The 22,570-nt window shown below is 45.7% G+C and overlaps 1 protein-coding gene across 1 annotated transcript in view; it reads right to left on the bottom strand.

Moving 5' to 3' along the window:
* Positions 1 to 22,570, bottom strand: part of PRRC2B (proline rich coiled-coil 2B) — a 100,656-nt gene that overhangs the window by 55,653 nt on the left and 22,433 nt on the right. The window contains exons 2-6 of the mRNA XM_056860347.1: positions 9,223 to 9,390; positions 1,755 to 1,932; positions 1,173 to 1,275; positions 678 to 750; positions 432 to 575 (exon numbers count right to left, since the gene is read on the bottom strand). Of these exons, the coding sequence (XP_056716325.1) occupies positions 432 to 575; positions 678 to 750; positions 1,173 to 1,275; positions 1,755 to 1,932; positions 9,223 to 9,337 (613 nt within the window). The 5' untranslated portion in view covers positions 9,338 to 9,390. The remainder of the gene's footprint in view (positions 1 to 431; positions 576 to 677; positions 751 to 1,172; positions 1,276 to 1,754; positions 1,933 to 9,222; positions 9,391 to 22,570) is intronic.

The following is a 22,570-nucleotide window of genomic DNA, read 5'->3' as shown; positions in this document are numbered from 1 at the left end:
GTACTTGAAGGGCTATCATATAGAGGAGGGTGCCGAGTTGTTTTCTGTTGCCCCAGAAGGTCAGACCAGAACTAACAGGTTGAAATTAAATCAAAAGAGTTTCCGTCTAGACATTAGGAAGAATTTTCTAACAGTTAGAGCAGTTCCTCAGTGGAACAGTCTTCCTCGGGAGGTGGTGAGCTCTCCTTCCCTGGAGGTTTTTAAGCAGAGGCTAGATGGCCATCTGTCAGCAATGCTGATTCTATGACCTTAGGCAGCTCATGAGAGGGAGGGCATCTTGGTCATCTTCTGGGCATGGAGTAGGGGTCACTGGGGGTGTGGAGGGAGGTAGTTGTGAATTTCCTGCATTGCGCAGGGGGGTTGGACTAGATGACCGTGGTGGTCCCTTCCAACTCTATGATTCTGATTCCCCCCTCTCCCCAGTTACATACTCTGGGGGCGGAGGCTTGGTCCGGGCCCATACGACGGATCTAAGGCGCCCTTTTCTTTGCCAGCCTTGTCCTGCTCGCCAGCTGCTTTCAGCGTTGGAAATTCCTCGGGAGAGAAGGATAATAGTCGGTTTGAGGCCCTTGAACCTGTCGGAGACACACACGGACAGTCAGGCAGAGGTTGCTCCATTCCTCTGTGGCTGCCACCCCCCCACCACCACCTAGCAAGACCAAACACTTCACACTCACCACCTTCTGGTCTGACTGGCTTTCCATTCAGCTGTGCCCATGACTTTGGTCCACCTTGCACTGAATTTGTACTCTGCAGAAGTAAAGCAAAACACAGCGGGTTGCCCATTCCAGTTCCTACCTCCAAGGAAGAGAGCTCAGCTTCAAAGGGCTTGCTGCCCTACCCATTATGACCTCACTTCCTGTTTGGACATGCCTGCCCATTCTCCATCGCTGTGATAACAGAGAGCGGGACTGCCCCAGCTAGTCATGCCTGCCCTGAGGATACTGGCCCCAATCCATCAGGAAGACGATGCTATTAGCCACAATAGCTTAACAGAACCTTCATGTTCCAAGGCAGTCTAACTTCTGACAGCTTGTCTCGGGGACAAGCAATATACAGAAAAGGATGCTGTCATGGGCCCTCGATGGCGGCTTTCTCAGAAACACCTGTCCGGTCCCTTTCCAGACAAAGAATGCAGGCGCCACCAGCACACCAGCGCAACTCACGCTCACCTCTTGACTGATTGACTGGGTCAGCTTCTGTAAACTGGAGACAGATTTCGGCAAACCCTGCTGCGGCAGCGACTCCTGCGGCGGTGCAGCCGTTGCACTGGAACTGAGGAAGGAAGGCAGAGTGCGGAGAGTCAAGAAAACCACACGGGCAACACCATGAGTGGCCCTTAATGTCAGCCCCAATCAGAGGATCTGAAAAGCAAAGTCTGGCCTCTGTCTATCAAGGAGAAAGGGAAACATGCAGGCCACATTTCTAATTGCTCACAAGGCCCACACACACCCTCCCATTCTAGGCTGATGAGAACAAAAGGAGACACTTGTTATCAACACTGTATTTTCCTTTATTAATATTCAAACCACCTTTTAAGCATATTAGCCCCCCTGCATTGAGCTCCTGCAGTTCCATACTGAATCCCCCCACCCCGTGTGCACAGAGACCTTGATTATAAGGCCTGGCTGCTCTAGAATCAAGGGTGCCCGTCTGGCCTCCTTGGCCTCAAGCAGTGGATTTAAGAGTCCGCCAAAGAGGGAGAAAAAAATCTCCCAAAACCCAAGAAAAGGGGGGGACCCTGTCCCTCCTACCTCTTTTGGTCTGGCGGATCCTGCTTGTTTGCCCATCCTGTCCCGTCCTTGGGTACGATGATGATATTGGGGTCGTTTCCTTTGTTCTCAGACTTCAAACTTGGCAAGTTGGCAGGAGGTGGCATACGCCGGGCAGCAGCAACTTTCCCAAGACTCTGTAAGCCATGTCTAGGAATAACTGGGGGGCGAGAAGGAGGAGAAGGTGGGTCATTCAGAGGTCAGCACTGGCAACTCAAAGCCAGTTCCAAATCATCATTCCTTTATTGGCATAAAACCACAGTGAAGATTACAAAAAGGAACGGAAATATTGGAATGTAGCCTTTACAAAATGGTTAAAAGACAATTATATCGAGAAGTGCTGTTAGTTAATACCGTTGACTAATTAACGGATTGGTGGGCTTTTATACCAATTTTTTAAAACTGCCACCTTCTCCAATATATGGGGCAAACGATTGTTCAATAAAAAAAGAAGCATTAAAAAAACCAGAGGCATTCAGTCTATTTGCCAGTAGGGGACTTAATAGTTCGTTAACAAAATTCTGTGTAAAAACTAAAATAAAAAAACACACACACAAACAACTGTTTCAAAGCCAGTTCAATTCAATTTATTACGGTCATTGACCAGCAAAGCAAATATTCAAAGGAATTAAGTACTTGTCAGAAAATGAAGGCCGAAAATTTATTTCAACCAGTCACTGGTCTTGTCCCAAACACTCGGAAACTGATAAAAGGACATAACAGAACACAATACCATTCAGTCAAAAGCACTGAAATGTCCACACTTCTTTTCTGCCCTACAAAGACAAACAGATCTTAAAGACGTCTAGCATCAGGCTTTGGGGGATCCAAAGCAAGAATGAATTCCACAATTGGGGACACAGCCATCAAGATGTGGCAAGAAATGAACCTCGCACCCGTTCACACTTACTCAGAAGCAAGCCCGGTTCGCCAGATTAGAGTCCACTGCTCTTATCCATTACAGCACATTGGCTCTCTACTCCCTAGTAAGTGTTCGTAAGATGGCAATCTTAAGTTTGGAAGAAGTTCTTTGTCCTCTGTCAGAGCCTCAAAAAAAAAAAAAGGCTACAAAACTAAGGTACATTTTCATGAAATTAATCAATTCAAAAGCCAGATGATTATCTACAGAAAGTTCTTTAACTGGTTGATGGCTCTAATTTCCACATATTGAGTGAACATATGAAGCTGCCTTATCCTCAGTCAGCCCACTAGCCAGTGTGGTGTAGTGGTTAAGAGTGGTGGTTTGGAGCAGTGGACTCTAATCTGGAGAACTGGGTTTGATTCCCTACTTCTCCACATGAGTGGCGGACACTAATCTGGTGAACAGGGTTGGTTTCCCCATTCCTCCACATGAAGCCAGCTGGGTGACCTTGGGCTAGTCACTCTCTCTGCCCCACCAACCTCACTGGGTGTCTGTTGAGGGGAGAAGAAGGGGAGGTGATGGTAAGCAGGTTAAATTCTTCCTTAAGTGGTAGAGAAAGTCGGCATATAAAAACCAACTCTTCTTCAAAGTATCCCAGAATGGTCTGCTCAATCAACTCAAGGTGCTAGTCTTTCCTAGCCCAGCATCCTCAGAGCCTTCAAACAGGTAATGCCAGGGATTTATATTTTATTTACGTATAAATTTATATTCTGCTTTCACCCTATGGGGACCTGAAGGCGCTTATAACATCAGTCTCCCCTTCTCCATTTTATCCTCCCAATAACCCTCTGAGGTAGGTTAGACTGAGTGTGTGTGACTGGCCCAAGGTCACCCAGCATGCTCCCGTGGCCGAGTGGGGATTCGAACCTGTGTCTCCCAGATCCTAGCCCAACACTCCAACCACTGTACCATGCTGGGACTGAACACAGGACCGTCTACATGCAAAGCAGATCCTCTACCCACGCAGCTTCAGTCCCTCTGTTATCACCTTTTATAGCCAAACATTGCAACGTCTGATTGCAATCAGTCACAATCCATTCTGTAACTCTGACGCGAAGCTTCCGTCTGTGCGTTCGTTTGCTGACATTCAGCTCTGAAAATATAACTTGCTTGACTTCTGTTCCGCCGCAAACCATTTTTTTAAAACTAGCAGCTGGTAATACTGAGGCTCATTTGCAAGCTTATAGCTCCAGCGCTCTCTCTTCCAAGTCTGCAATTCCCATTAATCTTTCAGGCTCAAACTCTAATGCCTAGCTCAACTACCTAGGCTCCTTTTCACCTCGTTTACAGCTTTTCCAGATCTCTTAAATCAATGCTTTCAAAACTCTGGATAAGCTTAATTTGGAATATATATTTTCAGGTGTAAGAATAAAATGTGCCTCCAAGTTTTACTCTGAATATCTAAACCAAAATTATCTACCCTCAGAGAAAACCACCATGCTTCTTCATGCCCCACTATTATGAGTGCACCTCCCAGTTGGAGAGGTATGCTCAGAGCAGGGACTTATGCAGAGACACAAGGAGATCCCTTGTCTAAGGGCAAGCAGTTGTGCTTTGAGAATGGTTACACTGTCGAATTTAATATGCAGAGATGTATTAGAATTATCTCTTCCCCCCACCCACCCAAATTAAGGGTGACAGAAAAAAAAGGGTTGCATTTACCTGTAACTGGTGTTCATCGAGTGTCTCCTGTGCAGGCAGGCATGGGACTGCGCATGAGCAGGTCTGCCGCTTAAAAATTCCACTATGGGGGCACCTAATCCTCTCCTGGAGCCATTGCGTCCGTTTCCCGCTGAAACGGTCACATGGGCCGAGGGAGCAAAGCCTCTTTCCCTCAGTTCTGCCTGAGGCACCGCAAGCAATAGTCGTGGAAATGAGAGCTTGCAGCGGGGCAGAAGTGAGGGAATGCGTGCCTACTCGGAAGACGCTTGAGGAACACCAGTTATAGGTAAGTGCAACCCTATTTTCATCTTTGGTCTTCCCTGCAGTCCCACACTGGGATTCTAGCAAGCTAGGCTGAAGAGGTGGGAAGAGCTCTTGCATCTATCTTGCTGGAACAAAGATTGGAGTACTGCTTTTCCAACTGATGTCTCTCTCCTGGCATGCAGGTCCAAGGTGCAATATTTAAAGAAAAGTGTCAGTCGAAGATCTGCAAAACTCTGAATTGGAACACCTCTGAGAAGGCCAGCAGAAGACGCCTGTACTCTCATAGAATGTGCACGTACTACCAAAGACCCGGGTAAGCCTACTGGAGTGTAACAACACTTTATTGCGGACACAATCCATCGTCAGAGAGTTTGTGACGAAGTCTTCTTTCCTTTGGAGGGACCTGAATAGACAATACATTATCTTCTCTAAAGGACTGTGTTCTATTCAAATAAAACGATAAAGCCCTTCTCAGATCTAAACTATGGGGTTTACGTTCTGCATCTGAAGTAGAGGCAAGAAAGAAAACAGGTAAAATGATCTTTTGTGTTAGGTAGAATTTCAATACCACCTTGGGTAAAAATTGGAGACTCAGTCTTAAAACGACCCTTTCATCAAATATTTTCAGGAAGGGGGGGGCTACCCTTAGAGCTGCCAGTTCACTCACTCACATAGCAGAAATGGAGAGGGGCTGTGGCTCAGTGGTAGAGCATCTCAGTGGTAAAAAATCTGCTTGGCATGCAGAAGGTCTCAGGTTCAATCCCCGGCATCTCCAGTTAAAAGGACAAGGCAAGCAGGTGATGTGGAAGACCTCTGCCTGAAACTCTGGAGAGCTATTGCCGGCCTTAGACAATATTGACTTTGATGGACTAAAGGTCTGATTCAGTATAAGGCAGCTTCATGTGTTCATGACATTAGTCGAGTTAAGGACCAGTGAAGGAGACCAATGTGATATAAGAGCACAGGTCTTGGAGGATAGGAGTTTAGTAGGCTCTTGAGGAATCTCTTGGAGAGAAAGACCGAATGGAGGGACTCCTTGGAGTTGGTAAAGGTGTCTCCTCCAGTTCAGGAAGCACGTCTGAAGCCAGAACTGAGTAAGATTGGTGATCCTTCGGAGCTGAATTAATGCTCTCTTTGTGCTTCATGTTTATTTTGGATTTTTTCACCAGAGGCTCCAACGAGCTCCTCGGAACCAACAGGGAGTATGATTGTGTCCGAGCCTGCTGTGGTTCCAGCCTCAGAACTGGCGGGGCAGACTGGCGGAGGGTGGTTTGGGAGGTTTTTCTGGCACTGGCACAGCTTTAGTATCTGAATCAGAAGACAGCAAAGCCTTTTCTCAAAGGACAACCGTTAGTTTCGACACTCTATTGCTACTGGCTTTAGGTGTAATCTGGTGAGAAGCCTTACACATGTTAACACTGTGGCCTTCACCCCAACAAAGTAGACAGAAACTATGGTCATCAGTCCGAGTCATTTTGGCCCGGCATTGGGAGCACTTCTTAAAAAGCCCTTTCTGATCCGTACTGTGAAGTCGTAACAGTCGCCCAAAATGGGGGATGGGGGTCGACAGAAAATCTGCTCTGCAGAACGCAAGGGAGAGCCCAAGGAAGTGCCCAGTAAAAGGGCAAAGTTCACAGACTGTTTGTTGCATGTTAATCCAAGCCTTTGAAGAAAAGCAAGGAAAGACACTGAGGAAGAACTTTAAGAAACAAATGATAGGAGGAAACTACTCCGTCGGTGGCGAAGAAGGATCTCAGGGAAGGAAGCATCGCTCCCCCAGGCCATATGGCTGTTTAGGCGGGAGAACAGTTGCAACAGCTCCGGTGGAGGATTGGCCGCTCCCTAGTAGAATTTTTAAGCGAGAAAAGATCTCTCCGCGACAGACCTGCTCATGGGCAATCCCAACGTATGCCTGCACAGAAGACCAAAGATGAAGAGACAGTACCAGAACAGAAAAATCATGCCTAGAGGTAGAAGGAAGACAGCCTATGCTGTGGATGGATACTTTAGGTTCACAGAAATGCTTATTTAATCTGTTCATTTCCCACAGCACACTCACAACTCTTTGAGGGTGCACAATTTAGTCATTCCTGTTCTGAACATAACACAATCTAAGCATGAAACACGGCATCGCAAACAACACTTTCTTAGATGCTCAAAATTCCAGTGAGCATATATAAACTGCCTTTTCCAAACCAACATCACCCACAAAAAAGGTTTAGTCACAAGAAAACCTGCCAAGAAAGCTTCAAAATTTCGTGGTTCTCTTTTAAAGAAAAAAAGCACTAGTTCTACAACTTCTGATCAAATTAAAAGGTGTCCTCAGTTAATCAGGCAACAGATTATTGATAGACACACAGACATACACAAGCACCATGCCAGAAGAGGCATTCCATTTCTCTCACAGTAAGGCCTGCCTCTCTGAGATGGTTCCTGTTATAAAGCACCATTTAAAAGTATGCCTTTTTGATTCAGAACAATTGATTGTGCTCACATGTAAGCTAAATCAGTCAGTCACAATTATTGTGCATGGCCATAAGCCTTTACAATCTAGACAATATTACAACAACTTAAAATATAAAATCCCTTAAAAGGCATAAGATTAAAATACACCAATTCGGCTCCTTTGCTCATTAAGTGGTTTTCTTTGCCCTAATTTTCCTGCCGCTAGGCCGTAAAGTGCTATTTTTCGGGCAACAAAAGGGTCGATATCAGAAACCAAGAAATCAGTTTGTTGGCATCAGATAATGAGGGTACAGCAGAAATAATATTTACCAGGAACTTATTCCGAGGTTTGATGTAAAGAGGGCAGGCCAGGATGTAATGTGATAGATTTTCCGCTGAGCTACCACATACACAGATATGTTGAGCCCAGGGTTTTTTCGAAAAACAACCAGCAAGAAGCTCCGTGGGCATAGTTTGAAGTCGCAGTGATGTGAGAGCTGCTCTAAGACTATAAGCTGTTATATTTATCAGATAAGAAATTCTAAAATGATCTTTTTATACCACAGGTCTGATTTCATTTGGGCAACTAGATGGCTATCAATTAGAGCATCTTCCTTGTAAATACATTCCCATAGGTCTGAGTTATTCCCTCTGACTTGGGTGACCTTGGGCCAATCGCACACTCTCAGCCTAACCAACCTCACAGGATGGTTGTTGTGAGGATAAAATGGAAGAGAGGAGAATTATGTGAACCACCTTGAGTCTAAGGGAACCTTCTGCATACCAAGCAGATGCTCTACCACTGAGCCACAGCTGGAAACTAAAAATTCTTATATATTTATTTGGTGTACACACACACACACAAATTATACAAAACATGATTATTAAAAACACATACAGAAATGCACTTTACTAAGTATTATATCAGAAATTTATAAACCTAGCCACACAGAATATAAGGTATATATGGTTTCTTTAAAAAATTCTTTAAAATTCTGTTAAAAATTGGGAGTATGGTAATTATATCTGTCATATTAATTTGGCTTTCCTTTCTCCCCTCTTTTAAGGTTTATAAATTTCTGATATAATACCTTGTAAAGTGCATTCCAGGCCAGTGTTTTAATCCATTTTATTGTGTAAACCAAATAAATATATTACTTTATAAGAATTTTTCGTTTCCAGCTCAACTCTTAGGTTCCCTGCACTTTTCTGGTTGAGTCCCCCCCACTTTTTTGGTTGTCAAGCCATCTTGAGTCCCCGCCAGAGAGAAAGGTGGGGGTATGAACAAACTAAATAAATAGATAAATAAATAATGTTTAGGATGTGAAAAGCTGCCTGCAAATAGAAAAAAAGCACAGCATACAAAGAAAAGAGGGTGGCAGAACCTTTCCACGTATGCCAGCTTTCTGTTCACATGGAGTTCTTACACAAAGGAACATTCAAAGTTAGGATCCACCAACTATTATGTGAAGTTGTGCAGGCCCACTGTGCCCGATCTCTGCCCTCTTATGGCCAGCTGAGTTTCTTGAACTTGTGAACTGCGCCCGAGATGGTAGAATAGACTGTGTGCTCTTTCAAATGGAACATAACATTTTTAATGCTCGTTTGCATGAAAAGCTCCTTGGCAACAAAAGAAAAGTAGCATAACAGTGAGAGGGCTGAGCTAGGACCTTTCTCCCCAGTCTGAACACAGGAAGCTGCCTTATACTGAATCAGACCCTTGGTCCATCAAGGTCAGTATTGTCTACTGAGACTGACAGCAGCTCTCCAAGTCAGGGTATGGTAATTATATCTGAAGGTCTTTCACGTCACCTGCTACTTGATCCATTTAACTGGAGATGCTGGGGAATGAACCTGTGACCTTCTGCATGCCAAGCAGATGCTCTACCACTGAGCTACAGCTCTCCCTAAATATCTGGCCTGCTGCTCCAGCACAGCTATCAAGAGGACTAACGGCAAAAAAATTTCCAGGACCCCCAGAAGTGGGGTAAAGTATTACCACTGACCAACATATCTGTCTTTATCAAGCATTTTGTGTGTATTCTTCTGAATGTAGGAGGGGCCCAAAGGGGATCTTTGTCCACGGCCTCCAAATGGATTTCAAAATCCCCATCTCCCACCACAGCCCCCACCCCCATGTTCACTGTACCCCCTTACCTGTAGTTCTGATAGCTTCTACTGACTTTCCTTTATACTTATCAAACAGGCTGAGAGTCGAGTACTTGCTTTTCCCATCCTTTCCCTTGGTTATTTGCCCCAAACGATCGGACATTGCGATGAACTGTCATCTAGTAAGGAAATTTCTTTGCGCCGCTCCTGATCTGCCTGTGCAAATATGGAGAAAAGCAGCGGGTGAGAAATGCATAGCTCGTTCTTTTTTGGCTGAAAAAAGAGAGAGACGGCAGACAAAAAACCTAAAAGAATACAATTTGCACAAGAGAACATCCTGTGGATTGTTAGTTAGTGAGAGGAGAGGCACCATTTGGAAATGAGAGGAGGAAAAGAAAGAACCACGGGGTTTCTCCCAAGGCACATAGCTATGGCTGAGAGGGAAGAAGATTTGAATGCAAGTAGCCACAAATGATCAATCGGAGCATCAGCAGAAGAATGTGCAGGACATTATGAGGTTTCAACAAAGCCCATTCTCTTATGTATTTATTTAAAACATTTATTGGCCAACTTTCTTCCTTATGGAGCTCAAGGCTTACAAACATAGATAAAACACATAAAATACATTTTAAAAATTACTACTCAGGGCCACAACATGGTCCTAAAAAAACCATCTTTAGCTGCCTCCTAAATATTGACAGTGAGGGGGCAGGCACAACTCCCTGGGGAGGTTGGTCCACAATCATGGGGCTGCCACTGAAGAGGCCCTGCCTTGTGTGCCAACCCAACAAACAAGTTCTTTGATTGGTGGGACAGTCAGGAGGGCCTCTCCCTGTGATCTGAATTCCCAAGCAGGAACATATATATGGGAGAAGACAGTCTTTCAGATACCCTGGTCCCGAGCCATGCAGGTCTTTAAAGGTCAAAACCAACACCTTGAATTAGGCTCGGGAGCCTAGCCAGTGTAATTGCTGTAATATCGGGGTCACATGCTCCTGAAAACCACAGCCTCCTGCCCTAGCTGCAGCCTCCAAACTGGTCATTAGGCAGTGTGCTGCACCAGCTTGTTGCCAGAAATAGGAAAGCAAATCACTGGGACCTTCTGCAAAGCCCACCCACCACCATACATTTTCAGTAAGGCACAAGAGAACTCCCTGGGAGGGGATGCCCCACCTGAGGTAGCAGGAAGAGAGATGCAGTTTGGGTTTCTGCCCCAGGCACTAAACCACCTTAGGCCAGCCTTGTTTATGGCACATGTTAAAACATTTATAACTTGCCTTTCCTCCAAAGGTGGCTTGCAAAACACCAACAGGCAAAAACACAACAAACCCACAATATCTATGTTGTATATGCAGGTCTCGGCCTAGTGTTTCATCTTATTCTGGCATCAGGTTCTCGATTTGATTTATGAGGTGACGGGTTATTATATCACACTACCCCGCCCCCAAAATCAAATTGTTATCTTTAAAATGTCACTGATGGGCCTGATTTCAAATTGGTGGCTGAAATTGCCACACTAACTTGCTGGAAAAGAGCAGACTCTTCCTTGTTCTTGATTTGGTTTATTCAAGTTTGGAGAGTGGCTTTGATGACGAAATTTACTTCTTGTCATAGGAGCTACACAGATTGTATGAATTATGTGAATAAATGTGTGAATAAATTTGAGAGGCAAACAGCGTTCATTGCATCTTCACAATAACAAAGTATGTGAAGACACTTACTTTTTAACAAACCATCAAAATGTTATAACTTTCTCTTTCATCTGGTATTTATTACATTTCTGAAATTTTTATGTATTTTTAATTAAAGCAAATATATTTTTAATAATCCTAAAAAATAAAATACAATAAATCCAGATCAGCCTACATGCACACTCTTTCCAGATGATGATGCCCTCAAAGGTATTAAAATGGCAAATGAGATTCAATGTGAGCAAGTGTAAAGTGATGCATACTGGGAGAAATAATGCCAACTTCATGTATACACTGACAGGATCTGAGCTGGCAGCAACAGACCAAGAAAGGGACCTCAGGGTGGTAGTGGATAACTTAATAAAAATGTTGACCCAGTGTGTGGCTACAAAAAAAAAGAGAGGCAAATTCCATGTTGGCCATAATGAGAACAGGAATAGAGAATAAAACTGCCACTTATTGTACTGTCCTTATACAAATCTATGGTGAGACCATGCCTGGAATATTGTATTCAGTTCTGGTCACCTCACCTGAAAAAGGATATTGTAGAGCTTGAAAGGGTTCAGAAAAGAGCAACCAAAATCATCAGGGGTCTAGAGCAACCGCCCTTTGGAGAACGGTTAAAATGCTTAGGGCTGTTACGCCTAGAAAAAAAAGTTAAAGAAAGACATGATAAAAATCTATAAAATTATGTCTGGTGGGGAGAGTGGAAAGGGAGAAGTTTTTCTCCTTCGCTTATAAAACCAGAACCTGGGGTCATCCACAGAAGCTGAAGGGTAGGTGATTCAGGACAGACACAAGTAAGTACTGGGGGGGGGGGCCTGTGGCTCAGTGGTAGAGCATCTGCTTGGCATGCAGAAGGTCCCATCCCAGGTTCAATCCCCAGCATCTCCAGTTAAAGGGACTAGTCAAGTAGGTGATGTGAAAGACCTCAGCCTGAGACCCTGGAGAGCCGCTGCTGGTCTGAGTAGACAATACTGACTTTGATGGACCAAGGGTCTGATTCAGTATAAGGAGGTTTCATGTGTTCATGTGTACTTATTCACACAGCATATAATTAATTTGTGGAACCTGCTACCACAGAATGTGGTCATGGCTGCCACCTTGGAAGGCTTTGGAAGGGGAATGGACAAATTCACAGAGGATGGGGCTATCAATGGCTACTAATCATGATGGATATCTATTCCCTCCTGTACCAGAGGCAGTGTGCCTCTTTGTAGAAATTGCTGGGGAACGCAGCCAAGGTGATGCTGTTGGGGTTTTCCTGTCTGTGGGCTTCGTAGAGGCTGCCGGTTGGCCACTGTGTGAACAGAAGGCGGGACTAGAGGGGCTGTTGGTCTGATCCAGCATTGCTCTTCTTATGTTCTCAAAGGAAACACAGCACATCAATAGCAGCCTCAAGAAAAGCAAGTCAAGTTTCAGGGTCCAAAATGAGACCTGATAATTTACACTTACCTAGCTGCAAGTTAATAAATGCCACAGTATTCCCTGTTACTGTGTATGGGTATGAAAGCTGGAGAATGAAGAAAGCTGACAGGAAGAAAGTAGTTTCCTTTGAAACGTGGTATTGGAAGAGAGTGTTAAAGATACCACCAAAAAAGGGGGTTCTAGACTAAATCAAGCCTGAACTGTCCTAGAAGCTAAAATAACTAAACTGCAGTTGTCGTACTTTGGTCACATGAGACGACAAGAGTCACTGGAAAAGACAATCCTGCTAGGAAAAGTTGGAGCTGACAGGAAGAGAGGAAGACCCAACCAGAGATGGACTGACTCCATAAAGGAAGCCACAGCCCTCAGTTGGCAAGACCTCAGCAAGGCTGTTAACGATAGAACGTTTTGGAGGTCACTGATTCATAGGACCGCCATGAGTTGGAAGCGACTTGATGGCACTTAACACACACACACACACAGCTACTGGATGTAACTCGCCTGCAAGCATCCCACCACATGCCCGTGGCAATTGAAAGAGGGGGATGCAAGCTCAACAGCTACAGCTACAGACAGGATTGATACGATGTGCAATAGTTCCACAAGAAAAAGTCATCCTTGCACAGACACCTAAAAATGTGTGGCCAAGGAATTGTTTTGTACGTGCAAGTATCTGCCCAGGGAAAGCAAGCGTAGAACGTTTTTGCAAAAATGTAAACAAATAAACATGAACTCTTTCTTATGCACAGTGCCTACTTTCAACTTGAGGCATGAGTCACCCAGGCGCTCACATTGCTAAACTGCTGCTGGATCTTGTAACTCAACATGGGTTGGCAACATTTTACAATTAAAGAGCCAAACTGTGTCAACATTCAGAGCAAGAAGCGGACAAAGAACTAGTAATAGAAAGCCTCGCTGCAGAACTGAAAATATACAACTTAGCATTACTAATAACTGACATGTGGGTTTATAATCCATGAAGTTTCTACAGCCCCCAAACACAGTTAAATGGAGCTTCTTAAAGCAATAAAGGAATTATGAGAATTTGGGGAGCTTAGACTAGGGTTAGAAGGTAGCTTTTTGTTGGGGTGATAACAACCATATTTATATTCGACCCCATATTTATTTATGTACTACAACAGTTTTATCATAGTTTTAATAAAATTAGGAGAATGTGCAAATGGATTGATTCATTTACCCAAAAAATTAAACACTGCATCTAGCCTCATGCTACATAATTAAAAACTAATCCTTATTTCATGATAAACTTTTGACTATAAAGTATCTTAAATAAAAACGTATCTTTAGATAGATTTTTCCTCAAAAAGCATTTTATTTTAAAAAATTTGATTTAAATAAAAAATCTGATTTCAGTTTTTAAAATCTGATTTCTTTTGTTTAAAAAAAACATTGATTTTTATCCACCCTGCTTTTCAGCCTTCAGGGTTTCATGCTTTAATGACCAAATCTTCTGATTACTGCAACAGCAAAACCTAAAGCTCTTTGCACTCTCTCTTAATTTTATTAAAGATATGATAAAAGTGTCATAGTATATAAATAAATACAGGGTAGAATATATATTTGATTGTTATCACCCCAACAAAAAGCTACCCTCCAACCCTAGTCTAACCTCCCCAATTTCTCATAATTACGTTACTGCTTTAAGAAGCTCCATTTAACTCACTGGTTCCCAACCGGGGGTCCGCGGACCCCCAGGGGTCCGCGAGAACTAAATTAAGGTCCGCGAAAAAAAGTTATAAACCCATAATAAATTAATATTTTCAATTAAAAGTTCTCTATTATAAAAATATATTCAAATATTATTCTAAGTTTAATGTTTAACTAACAGTTATGATTAAAGTTTATTTTCAAATTCTCTGAATTTTTATTTTGAACCTTGGGGTCCCTGCACCGAACAAAAAAGTCCTAGTGGTTCCTGGTCAAAAAAAGGTTGGGAACCACTGATTTAACTGAATATTGGAGCTAGCATGGATAACAACTGGATATCTGAATTCATCTGAAACCCTTGAATGGTGTGAAGTTTACACATAAACAATCAGCAAGAACTTCAGTGCACTTATTTTTAATGTCATACAACAAAACATTCTGAAGAAAACTGATAAATAAGCTTTGGGATGGGTCCAGCCAGCATTTCTGCTCAATCTTGCCCATTACACCCTCCACTGCTCGTGGCTTTTGTCCACCCAGGTCCCATAATTCCCAGCATAGCCTTTTTTGTGTTCTAAGGAGACCCCTGCCTCGCTTTTTCACCAAAGGGATTCACTGGATCCACCCCCTTTGTAATTCCATGAAGAAATGCAAAATTGCTGAAAATACTAGGCACCCTAATGAAATTTCTAGGCGCCACGACACCTGGTGTTCCTGGGATTTGTCAAGCCATGCCTAAAGGTTTCATTTTCTTTAGAGGCACACTTTGGGTTCAACTGCCATAAACTGCAGGCCTTCGCTCAACAACTCAACAAATGCACTAAGTCTCACCTTCCACCAGCATCACATCGGAGTTCACTGCACGGGATGTGAGCTGTCCACATCATTTCAGCCATGACATTTCGATCTGTGACGGTGGATTCACATGTGCAAAGTCATCACCGGAATGTTAGGCCAGGGGTCCCCAATGTGGTGCCTGTGAGTGGCTGAATGCCTGCTGACACATTTCCGGGTTCCTGCCAAGTGTTTTTAAAAAGCGGGATGGACCAGGTGGGGATTTTGCCCAGCAGGGCTTTTGAATGACCACTGGAGATTTGATTGGCTGTGCAGATTTTTTGTAATGTTGCACCGGAAGCAGCTGCCACTACGGCGCAAGGATTTTCACGGTGCGACTGAAGGTAAACTGCAGCAGCCATATTGTGGCTGGCTCCGCCTCCTGGGGCCGCCATCTCATGGAAACCATTCTGTGGCTGCACCCACCAGGCTATGTCAGAATTCCAAATGTGCCCACGGGATCAAAAAGGTTGGGGACCCCGATGCTGGACACACAAATGTGAATGTACAAAACTGCCTTATGCAGTCAGACAGGCTGTTGGGAGATTCTACTGGTGGTCTACTAGCTCATGGCTCTCCATGGTCTCAAGGTTTTCTACCAATTTATTCCAGACCTGGAATTTGGAATCTTTTGGCACAGAATTCCAAATACAAGAAGGGAGGGGGAGAGGACAGCTAAGTTAACTCTTCTATAGAGAAGGGTACCACACAACATGGCGTAGTGGTTAAGAACGGTGGACTCTAATCTGGTGAACTGGATTTGTTTCCCCACTCCTATACATGAAGCCAGCTGGGTGACCTTGGGCTAGTCACAGCTCTCTGAGCCCCACCTACCTCCCAGGTTGCCTGTTGTGGGGAGGGGAACGGAAGGTGATCATAAGCCGGTTTGATTCTTCCTTAAATGGTAGAGAAAATCAGCATATAAAAACCAACTCTTCTTCTTCTATTAAATAAAAAAATCCAGCAAGATTTCAGAAGGATGAACATTTTTATCCTGAAGGTTTTCTGCAGTAGCTTCTCCTCAGGAAACGCTGCCAATTCCACCAAGGTTGTTTGTTTCGCAGGGTTTATTAGTCAATTGCCTCGTTACGGTTCCAATCTGAGGAAGCGTCATGAGGTTTAGAAAGCACTACTGCTCTGGGTTAAAAATACAACCACCGAAGATTAAGAATGGGGGGGGGGAGGAACCACATGTCTCTTTTCAACTGAAGCAAATGATACCCCACTCATAACATTCCTTACTACTTTGAGACCAAACCGCCTCGCTAGGCCGACTGAGGCTTGATTTAACTTCGCACGATCTCATCTTCTTGTTCAACCTGTGCTGCCAGAACCCAGGCAAAGTAGCTATGCATGGTCAGTGAACATGCCCGGCGCAGAGTATTTGCAAGGGCTGTGGATCTTTGGTATAGAAACTAAGCGCATGTAGCTGCTTTGCATGCAAGATGCTGTGCAAGTGCAGTCTTGCAGGAGAATACTTCTGTTTCCTGTTTCCAGCAGGGGACAGCCACATGAGCCTAGGAACACACAACCACATGGGATTACAATGGCCACCCTCTCACCGTTTTGTCTTAGTACCTGGAAATCAGGTATACAGCCTCTTACCATGAAAACGCCATTCAGCTGTCATGGCTAACAGCCATAGACAGAGCAGGCTCTGCCCTCCACGAATCTGTCCAATGCCTTCCAAAAAGTCATCTAAAGGAGTGACCGTCACCAGATCTTCCAACAGCGAGACAGAGTAAAAGTGTATTGTCAACAGCCTTAGAATTTAATTTTAGTTCCAAAAATATTCTTGCTGCTACTTAGGAATTTTAATCACCTTTCCAGCTTCCAGTGACAGTCATTTTGGATGCTGAGACACTTGGTACAGAAAATAATCATCATAAATGTTTTATGGAAAAGGAAGCAAAAATAATTTTAAAAATCTGCACCAGGCAACAAAGAGAAACTCGGTTCAAATTTGCCTACAGCCACGAAAACCCATTTTCGAGGGGCTGGCTTTGTCTTCTTCGTATGGGGAACAGAGAGGACAAGCCGAAGGTTTTCCGTGGCAGCACCTTTCTTGTAGTCACTTCCCACACCCAAATTGCAACTTCCTTCTCCCCCCAAACTGCAGCTACTCTGGAGGAAAAGGAACACAACTTTCTCGTGCTCCTTTTAGGATCAGTAGCCCTAACCTGGATGGCCCTGGCTAGCCCAATCTCGGCAGATCTTGGAAGCTAAGAAGGGTCAACCCACAAGGAAGCACAGCGTTGCTGCACAGACAATGGCAAACCACCTCCATTCGTCTCGTCTCGAAAACCCTACGGAGTCAACGTAGGCTGGCTGCAACTTGACGGCACTTTCTACCACTACCACCAGTGCTGACAAGTCTAAAGTACAGAAGAGTTCAAATGACATCACCATATCTATTTACATTCGTGGCCATCAAGGAGTCCTGCTACTAGCTAAACATGTTCTCCAGGCTACATTTTCATTCCCAAAGCAAAAAGGAACCCTGAGCAAAGGTATCTGAAGAAGTGAGCTGTGACTCACGAAAGCTCATACCCTGCCAGAAATTTTGTTAGTCTTTAAGGTGCAACTGGACTCTTGCTTTTTTCTACTGCTGCAGACAGACTCAGGGCTACCCATCATGATCTATGCCCCAAACCCTTAATCCTAATTTTTCGTGCTGATTCTCCACCCCGTTCCCCAACTACTTCTGCTTCAGCGGCCATTTCTCCCTTCCTTGACTGATCCCAGCCATCAGGGATCACCTATTGGCAGGGTGGATCTCATTTAAATCAAATCAATTTAAATCACTAGTCAGTAAGACTATACTTAAATCATGGTTTTCTGCATAAAGACTCATTCTTGCTAGTATAAATATTTATAACCAGATGACGGTTTCATTTTTAGAATACTAACTTCTCAGATTAGTTTTACAGTTGTGTCAAAAAAATACTGATTTGGCTATACTATTAGAATGGAGCCTTGACTACTTACCGTGAGGGCTCCTTCTCTTCTGAGGCGGAGGGCATCTTGTAACTGTGGGTTATTGTCCACGCCCTATCTGGGGAGGCAGGACCAAATTAATTTCCTGCTGCCCCCTATCGGGACACTAACCCGCTGTACCTCAGTCACAGGCTTGCCTAGCTCTTAGACAGGAACAAAATGAGGTATAACAGAACGAAATGTAACCTTAACCAATGAACACAGGAAGGAACATTCCTATAACATGACAAACAGACAGGAAATGGGACTGGAATTAGGTCTGAAATTGACTGTCTTCTGAAGGTATGGTCGATAGCACGTTGTCTTGACTCTTCGCCCGGGTGGGCAAGATGACCTCCGCCTTTCATCCTAAGGACCCTTAGAGGTACTGTCCGAAGGGGCTCGAAGGGTTCCTTCATTAGGGCCTTAAGAACGATGTTAAGATTCCAGGTAGGGAACCGGTGAACAGTAGGAGGTCGAGTCTGGGATACTCCCTTCAGAAAGGAGACGATATGCCGATGCTTGGATAACGCCACTCCATCCACCATTGGAACAACTGTAGCTATGGCCGCAACCTGTCTACGTAGAGTGGAAACTGCCAGGTTTAGTCTCACTCCCTCCTGTAAGAACCCCAGGATGTTGTTGACTCCTGGTTGAAGAGGGTCAAACTTCTTTCTACGTGCTCATCTGACAAACACTTTCCATGATGCGGAATATATGCGACGGGTTGCGCGCCTCAAGAATGGTGTTCACGACCTCTGTAGGGTAACCCAGTTTGACCAGGCTCATCCTCTCAAGTGCCAGACGGTCAAGCAGAACCAGTGGGGGTCTGGATGGACTAGAGGACCTTGGCGTAGAGTCCCCCACTGAGTTGGAATTCTCCATGGTTCTTGAACTGCTAGTCTTCGTAGAGTGACGAACCATGGACGGCGAGGCCAAAACGGGGCCACTAGGAGTACATTGGCTTTTTCCGTCTGGATCTTGCGAAGGACTTTCGGAATAATTGGCAGAGGCGGTAAGGCGTACAAAAGAGTCCTTGGCCAAGGACTGAGAAGAGCGTCGATTCTCTCTGCGTCTGGGTGGAAGTATCTCGAGAAGAATCTTGGAAGTTTGGAATTGTCTGACGAGGCGAACAAATCGACCTCTGGAAGATCAAATTTTTGAGTGATGAGACGAAAGGAGTCTTCCACGTTGAGAGTGCCCTTTATGTGTTCCGCTCGTATTGACAGAGCCTTGAACTGGGCCCAGAGGAACACTTTGACTGCTTCCTGATGTAACGTCGATGACCTTGTGCCCCCGTTTGTTCAGGTGGGCCTTGGTAGTCGTATTGTCCGTCCTGACTAGGACGTGGTGATTGCAAATGTCCGCTGAGAAGAATAGAAGAGCCAGTCTCACAGCTCTTAGCTCCACCACGTTGATGTGATGGGTCGACTCCTGAGCAAACCAGCGTCCCTGGGCAATCTGCCCATTGAGGGTGGCTCCCCACTCTTCCAGACTGGTGTCCGTAAAGAGCTGGAGAGGATCCTCGTGCAGGTACTGTGTGGGTTTGGTTAAATTCTCCCTGGATGCCCACCATCGCAGGCTTTTGCGGACCCTGAGTGGTAAGGGAATGATTCTGTCCCTCTTCATCCCAATGTCCCCTTGGTATGGGTGAAGGAGCCACTGTAATTGTCTGAAGTGGAACCTGGCCCATGGCACCACTGCTATGCATGAAATCATGTGCCCTAAAAGTTTCGCTAGGGACATTAGCCTGGCTGATTTGGAACTGGCGGCCGAAGCTGCCCGACTGACAATTTTCTCCACTCTCTCTCAGGACAGGATACAGTATTTTTCCGAGAGTCTATCCGCACAGATTGTGAGGGGCTGAGGGAACTTTTCTCGAAGTTCACTAAATACCCATGGTCTTGAAGAACCTGGACTACTCTGCTGGTATGGGTCCGGGATTGTTCCCTGGATTGTGCACAGATCAGGATGTCGTCCAGGTACGGATGTACCTGGATAGACTCCTGTCTGAGGGTGGCCATAACAGTCACCAGGGTCTTTGTGAATACCCGGGGGGCAGAGGCTAACCCAAAGGGGAGGGCCCTGAATTGATAATGATTGATGCCATGGGTGAACCGAAGGAACCTCCTGTGGGCTGGATGGATAAGGCCTCCGTCAAATCCACCGCCGTCATGAAAGTCTGAGACTGGAGGGACTCTATGATGGATTTTAACGTTTCCATCCGGAAATGTTTGCGCCTCATTCTCCTGTTCACGTACTTTAAATTGAGGATAGCCCTCCAGTCCCCATTTTTATTCGGAACCGTGAAGAAGATGGAATAGATCCCCAATCCCCTCTCCGGGTTGGGGACCTTCTCCACGGCTCCTATGTGCAATAGGTGTTGAATTGCTGTGGCGGTTCTGGCCCTCTTCTCTTTCTTTAGGGGTAAGGGGGAAGAAAGGAAATGATCCTGGGGCAGGGAAGAAAACTCCAGGAGATATCCCTGAGAAATTATTTGGGATACCCACGAATCCGGGTTGGATCTGGCCCATATGTGACTGAAAGCCTGAAGTCTCCCCCCCACTGCCAGCAGTGAGGCGAAATTATGAATTGTTGTTTTTGGGGAACTTATCCCCTTTGTCAGACCTAGTCTGGCCTTGTCTCTGGAACTTCCCCCCTTTCCAAAAGGATCTACTCTGGTTCCATGAGTTACTCTGGTTCCAGGAGCCCTTTCTGTAGTCTGCCCGGTATCTGGGAGGGACCTTGGATGAACGAAAGGACGGGTAAGAAGAGAATCTATTCTCCTTCCGAAGTTGCCTAGGGAGGACATGTTTCTTATCCCTAGTTTCAATCAAAATCCCGTTCATTTTTTCTCCGAAAAGCCGGCCCCCTTTAATGGGGTAGGACATGAGAATGGTTTTAGATCTGAAATCGGCCGGCCAGGCCCTTAGCCACAGGGCCCTTCTAATGGATGTGGTAGAAGCCATGGCCCTAGCCATGAAGGACATTGTGTCCAGGGAGGCATCTGCCATAAGAGTGATGGTGCTAAGCACTCTTTCCAAGCCCCCAACTACCCTGCGGTTGTCAGTCGGTACCAATTGTAGGAGTTTTTTGACCCATAAATAGGAATCCCTCGCAAAAATGGAGAGAGTGGCTAGGGCCGAAGCCTCGTGAGCCTTTCTTGCCAAGTGATCAGTCTTCCTGTCCAACTGGTCACGGATGGATCCCACCCCATCTTCGGGAATCAACCCAGGGGTCTGAAGGTCAGCCACTGGAGCATCCACTACATGAACCTTCAACATCTGCATGGCGTGAGGAGCCAGGCTATAATGTTTTTTGACGTAGGCCGGGACCTGCTTATTAGAGGAGGGGTTATCCCACTCATCTGTGAGGGCCCTAATAAAAAACTCTGGGAAAGGAACTAGGTTGCTTTGAGTTCTCCTTCAGGGGAAGCACTCCCTAACTCCTTCTTTGAATTTTGATTTGGGTTCCTCTGAGGACTGCTGTTCCTCATTAAGATCCAAGGCGATCATAGCTTTTGCCAACAAACCCTGGAAGTCCTCTCCCGAGAACAACCTGGGCTGTTGGTCATCGGGATGCGGGGTCTCGTCCTCGGAGTCGAACTCCCCCTCCTCGCGTTCTTCCCCTTCTGACTCCTGGTCAGTGGTAAGGGTATCCTGAAGGCTAGGGGAGTCAGAGCCAGATTGAGAAATCGGCTGTGACTGTGCCTTTCTGGCGGCCTTAGTGGGCCATGAAGCGGATGTCTCCCCTCTGGATGGCCCCCCCCCGAGGTGGATGAACTGCCCTTTTCCCCCTGTGATTCGGGGCCTAAGGTAGGAGGGGATCCTGAAAAACCGCCAGAGAACTGAGGCAGGCGCATTTGAAAAGCCTGGAAGGCTTGCCACTGCCTCTGTAAGGCTATATTAACCATGTCGTTAGCCTGATCTGCGGTTAAAAACCTCCCTGTTGCCGCCCCTGAGGTGGGAAAGGGGTTAAAAAATGGTTGATGGACTGATGCCTGCTGCATAGGCATAAAGTGGCCCCCTGTAGGCCCCAAGGAAAAGGCGGGAATAGACGCTGCAGGCTGCCTTTCTGAAGTCGCGGGCGAAGTTACTGTTGAGGAAGGCTGGATCCGCGAGTAGACAGTCGGGGCTTTCCCGCTGGCTCTCGCTGCGCTGGTGAACTTTCCGCTGCTGCGCTTCCTGCGTTTAGCGCCGGCAAGGGTCGGCGCCGCTTTTCGCGCCTTTTTCTGCTTGGGCCGAGCAGCGACTCCACGAGCCTCCTGCGACTCTCCGCTCTCCTCCGTCGCCAGGGTGGATCCGTTCTCGGCGCCCTTGGACGGCGCGCTGTTGGTCGGGGCGAATTGGACCAGCCCCACTGAGTAATCCTTCTCCGAGAGAAGGTCGTCTTCTCTGTTCAAAATGGCGTCCGCCATTTCCCCCCCCCCCCCTTCTTCCCGATTCAACGCTCAGGACGACACCAGGAAGATCGGGGAAAAGAAAAACACCAGGTAGGTCGGGTCGGGTGGGGAGGTAATTGGAAAGAAGGTTGAGGAAAAGTTTAAAGGAAAGGACACAAACAAGCCTCTAAGCCTAACTCACAGAGCTGTGAAAATCACTGCTCTCCCCACTAGGCAGGACAAAAGACTGAGGTACAGCGGGTTAGTGTCCCGATAGGGGGCAGCAGGAAATTAATTTGGTCCTGCCTCCCCAGATAGGGCGTGGACAATAACCCACAGTTACAAGATGCCCGAGCCTCAGAGGAGAAATACATAGATAATTATAAAATTATTGTGAGGTGAACTATCGCCAGTTTCA

Source organism: Euleptes europaea, chromosome 14, assembly GCF_029931775.1.
Source record: "Euleptes europaea isolate rEulEur1 chromosome 14, rEulEur1.hap1, whole genome shotgun sequence".
NCBI classification, from domain to species: Eukaryota; Metazoa; Chordata; class Lepidosauria; order Squamata; family Sphaerodactylidae; genus Euleptes; species Euleptes europaea.
The sequence above is the reverse complement of the archived record's forward strand: the minus strand, read 5'-3'. Positions and strand labels throughout refer to the sequence as shown.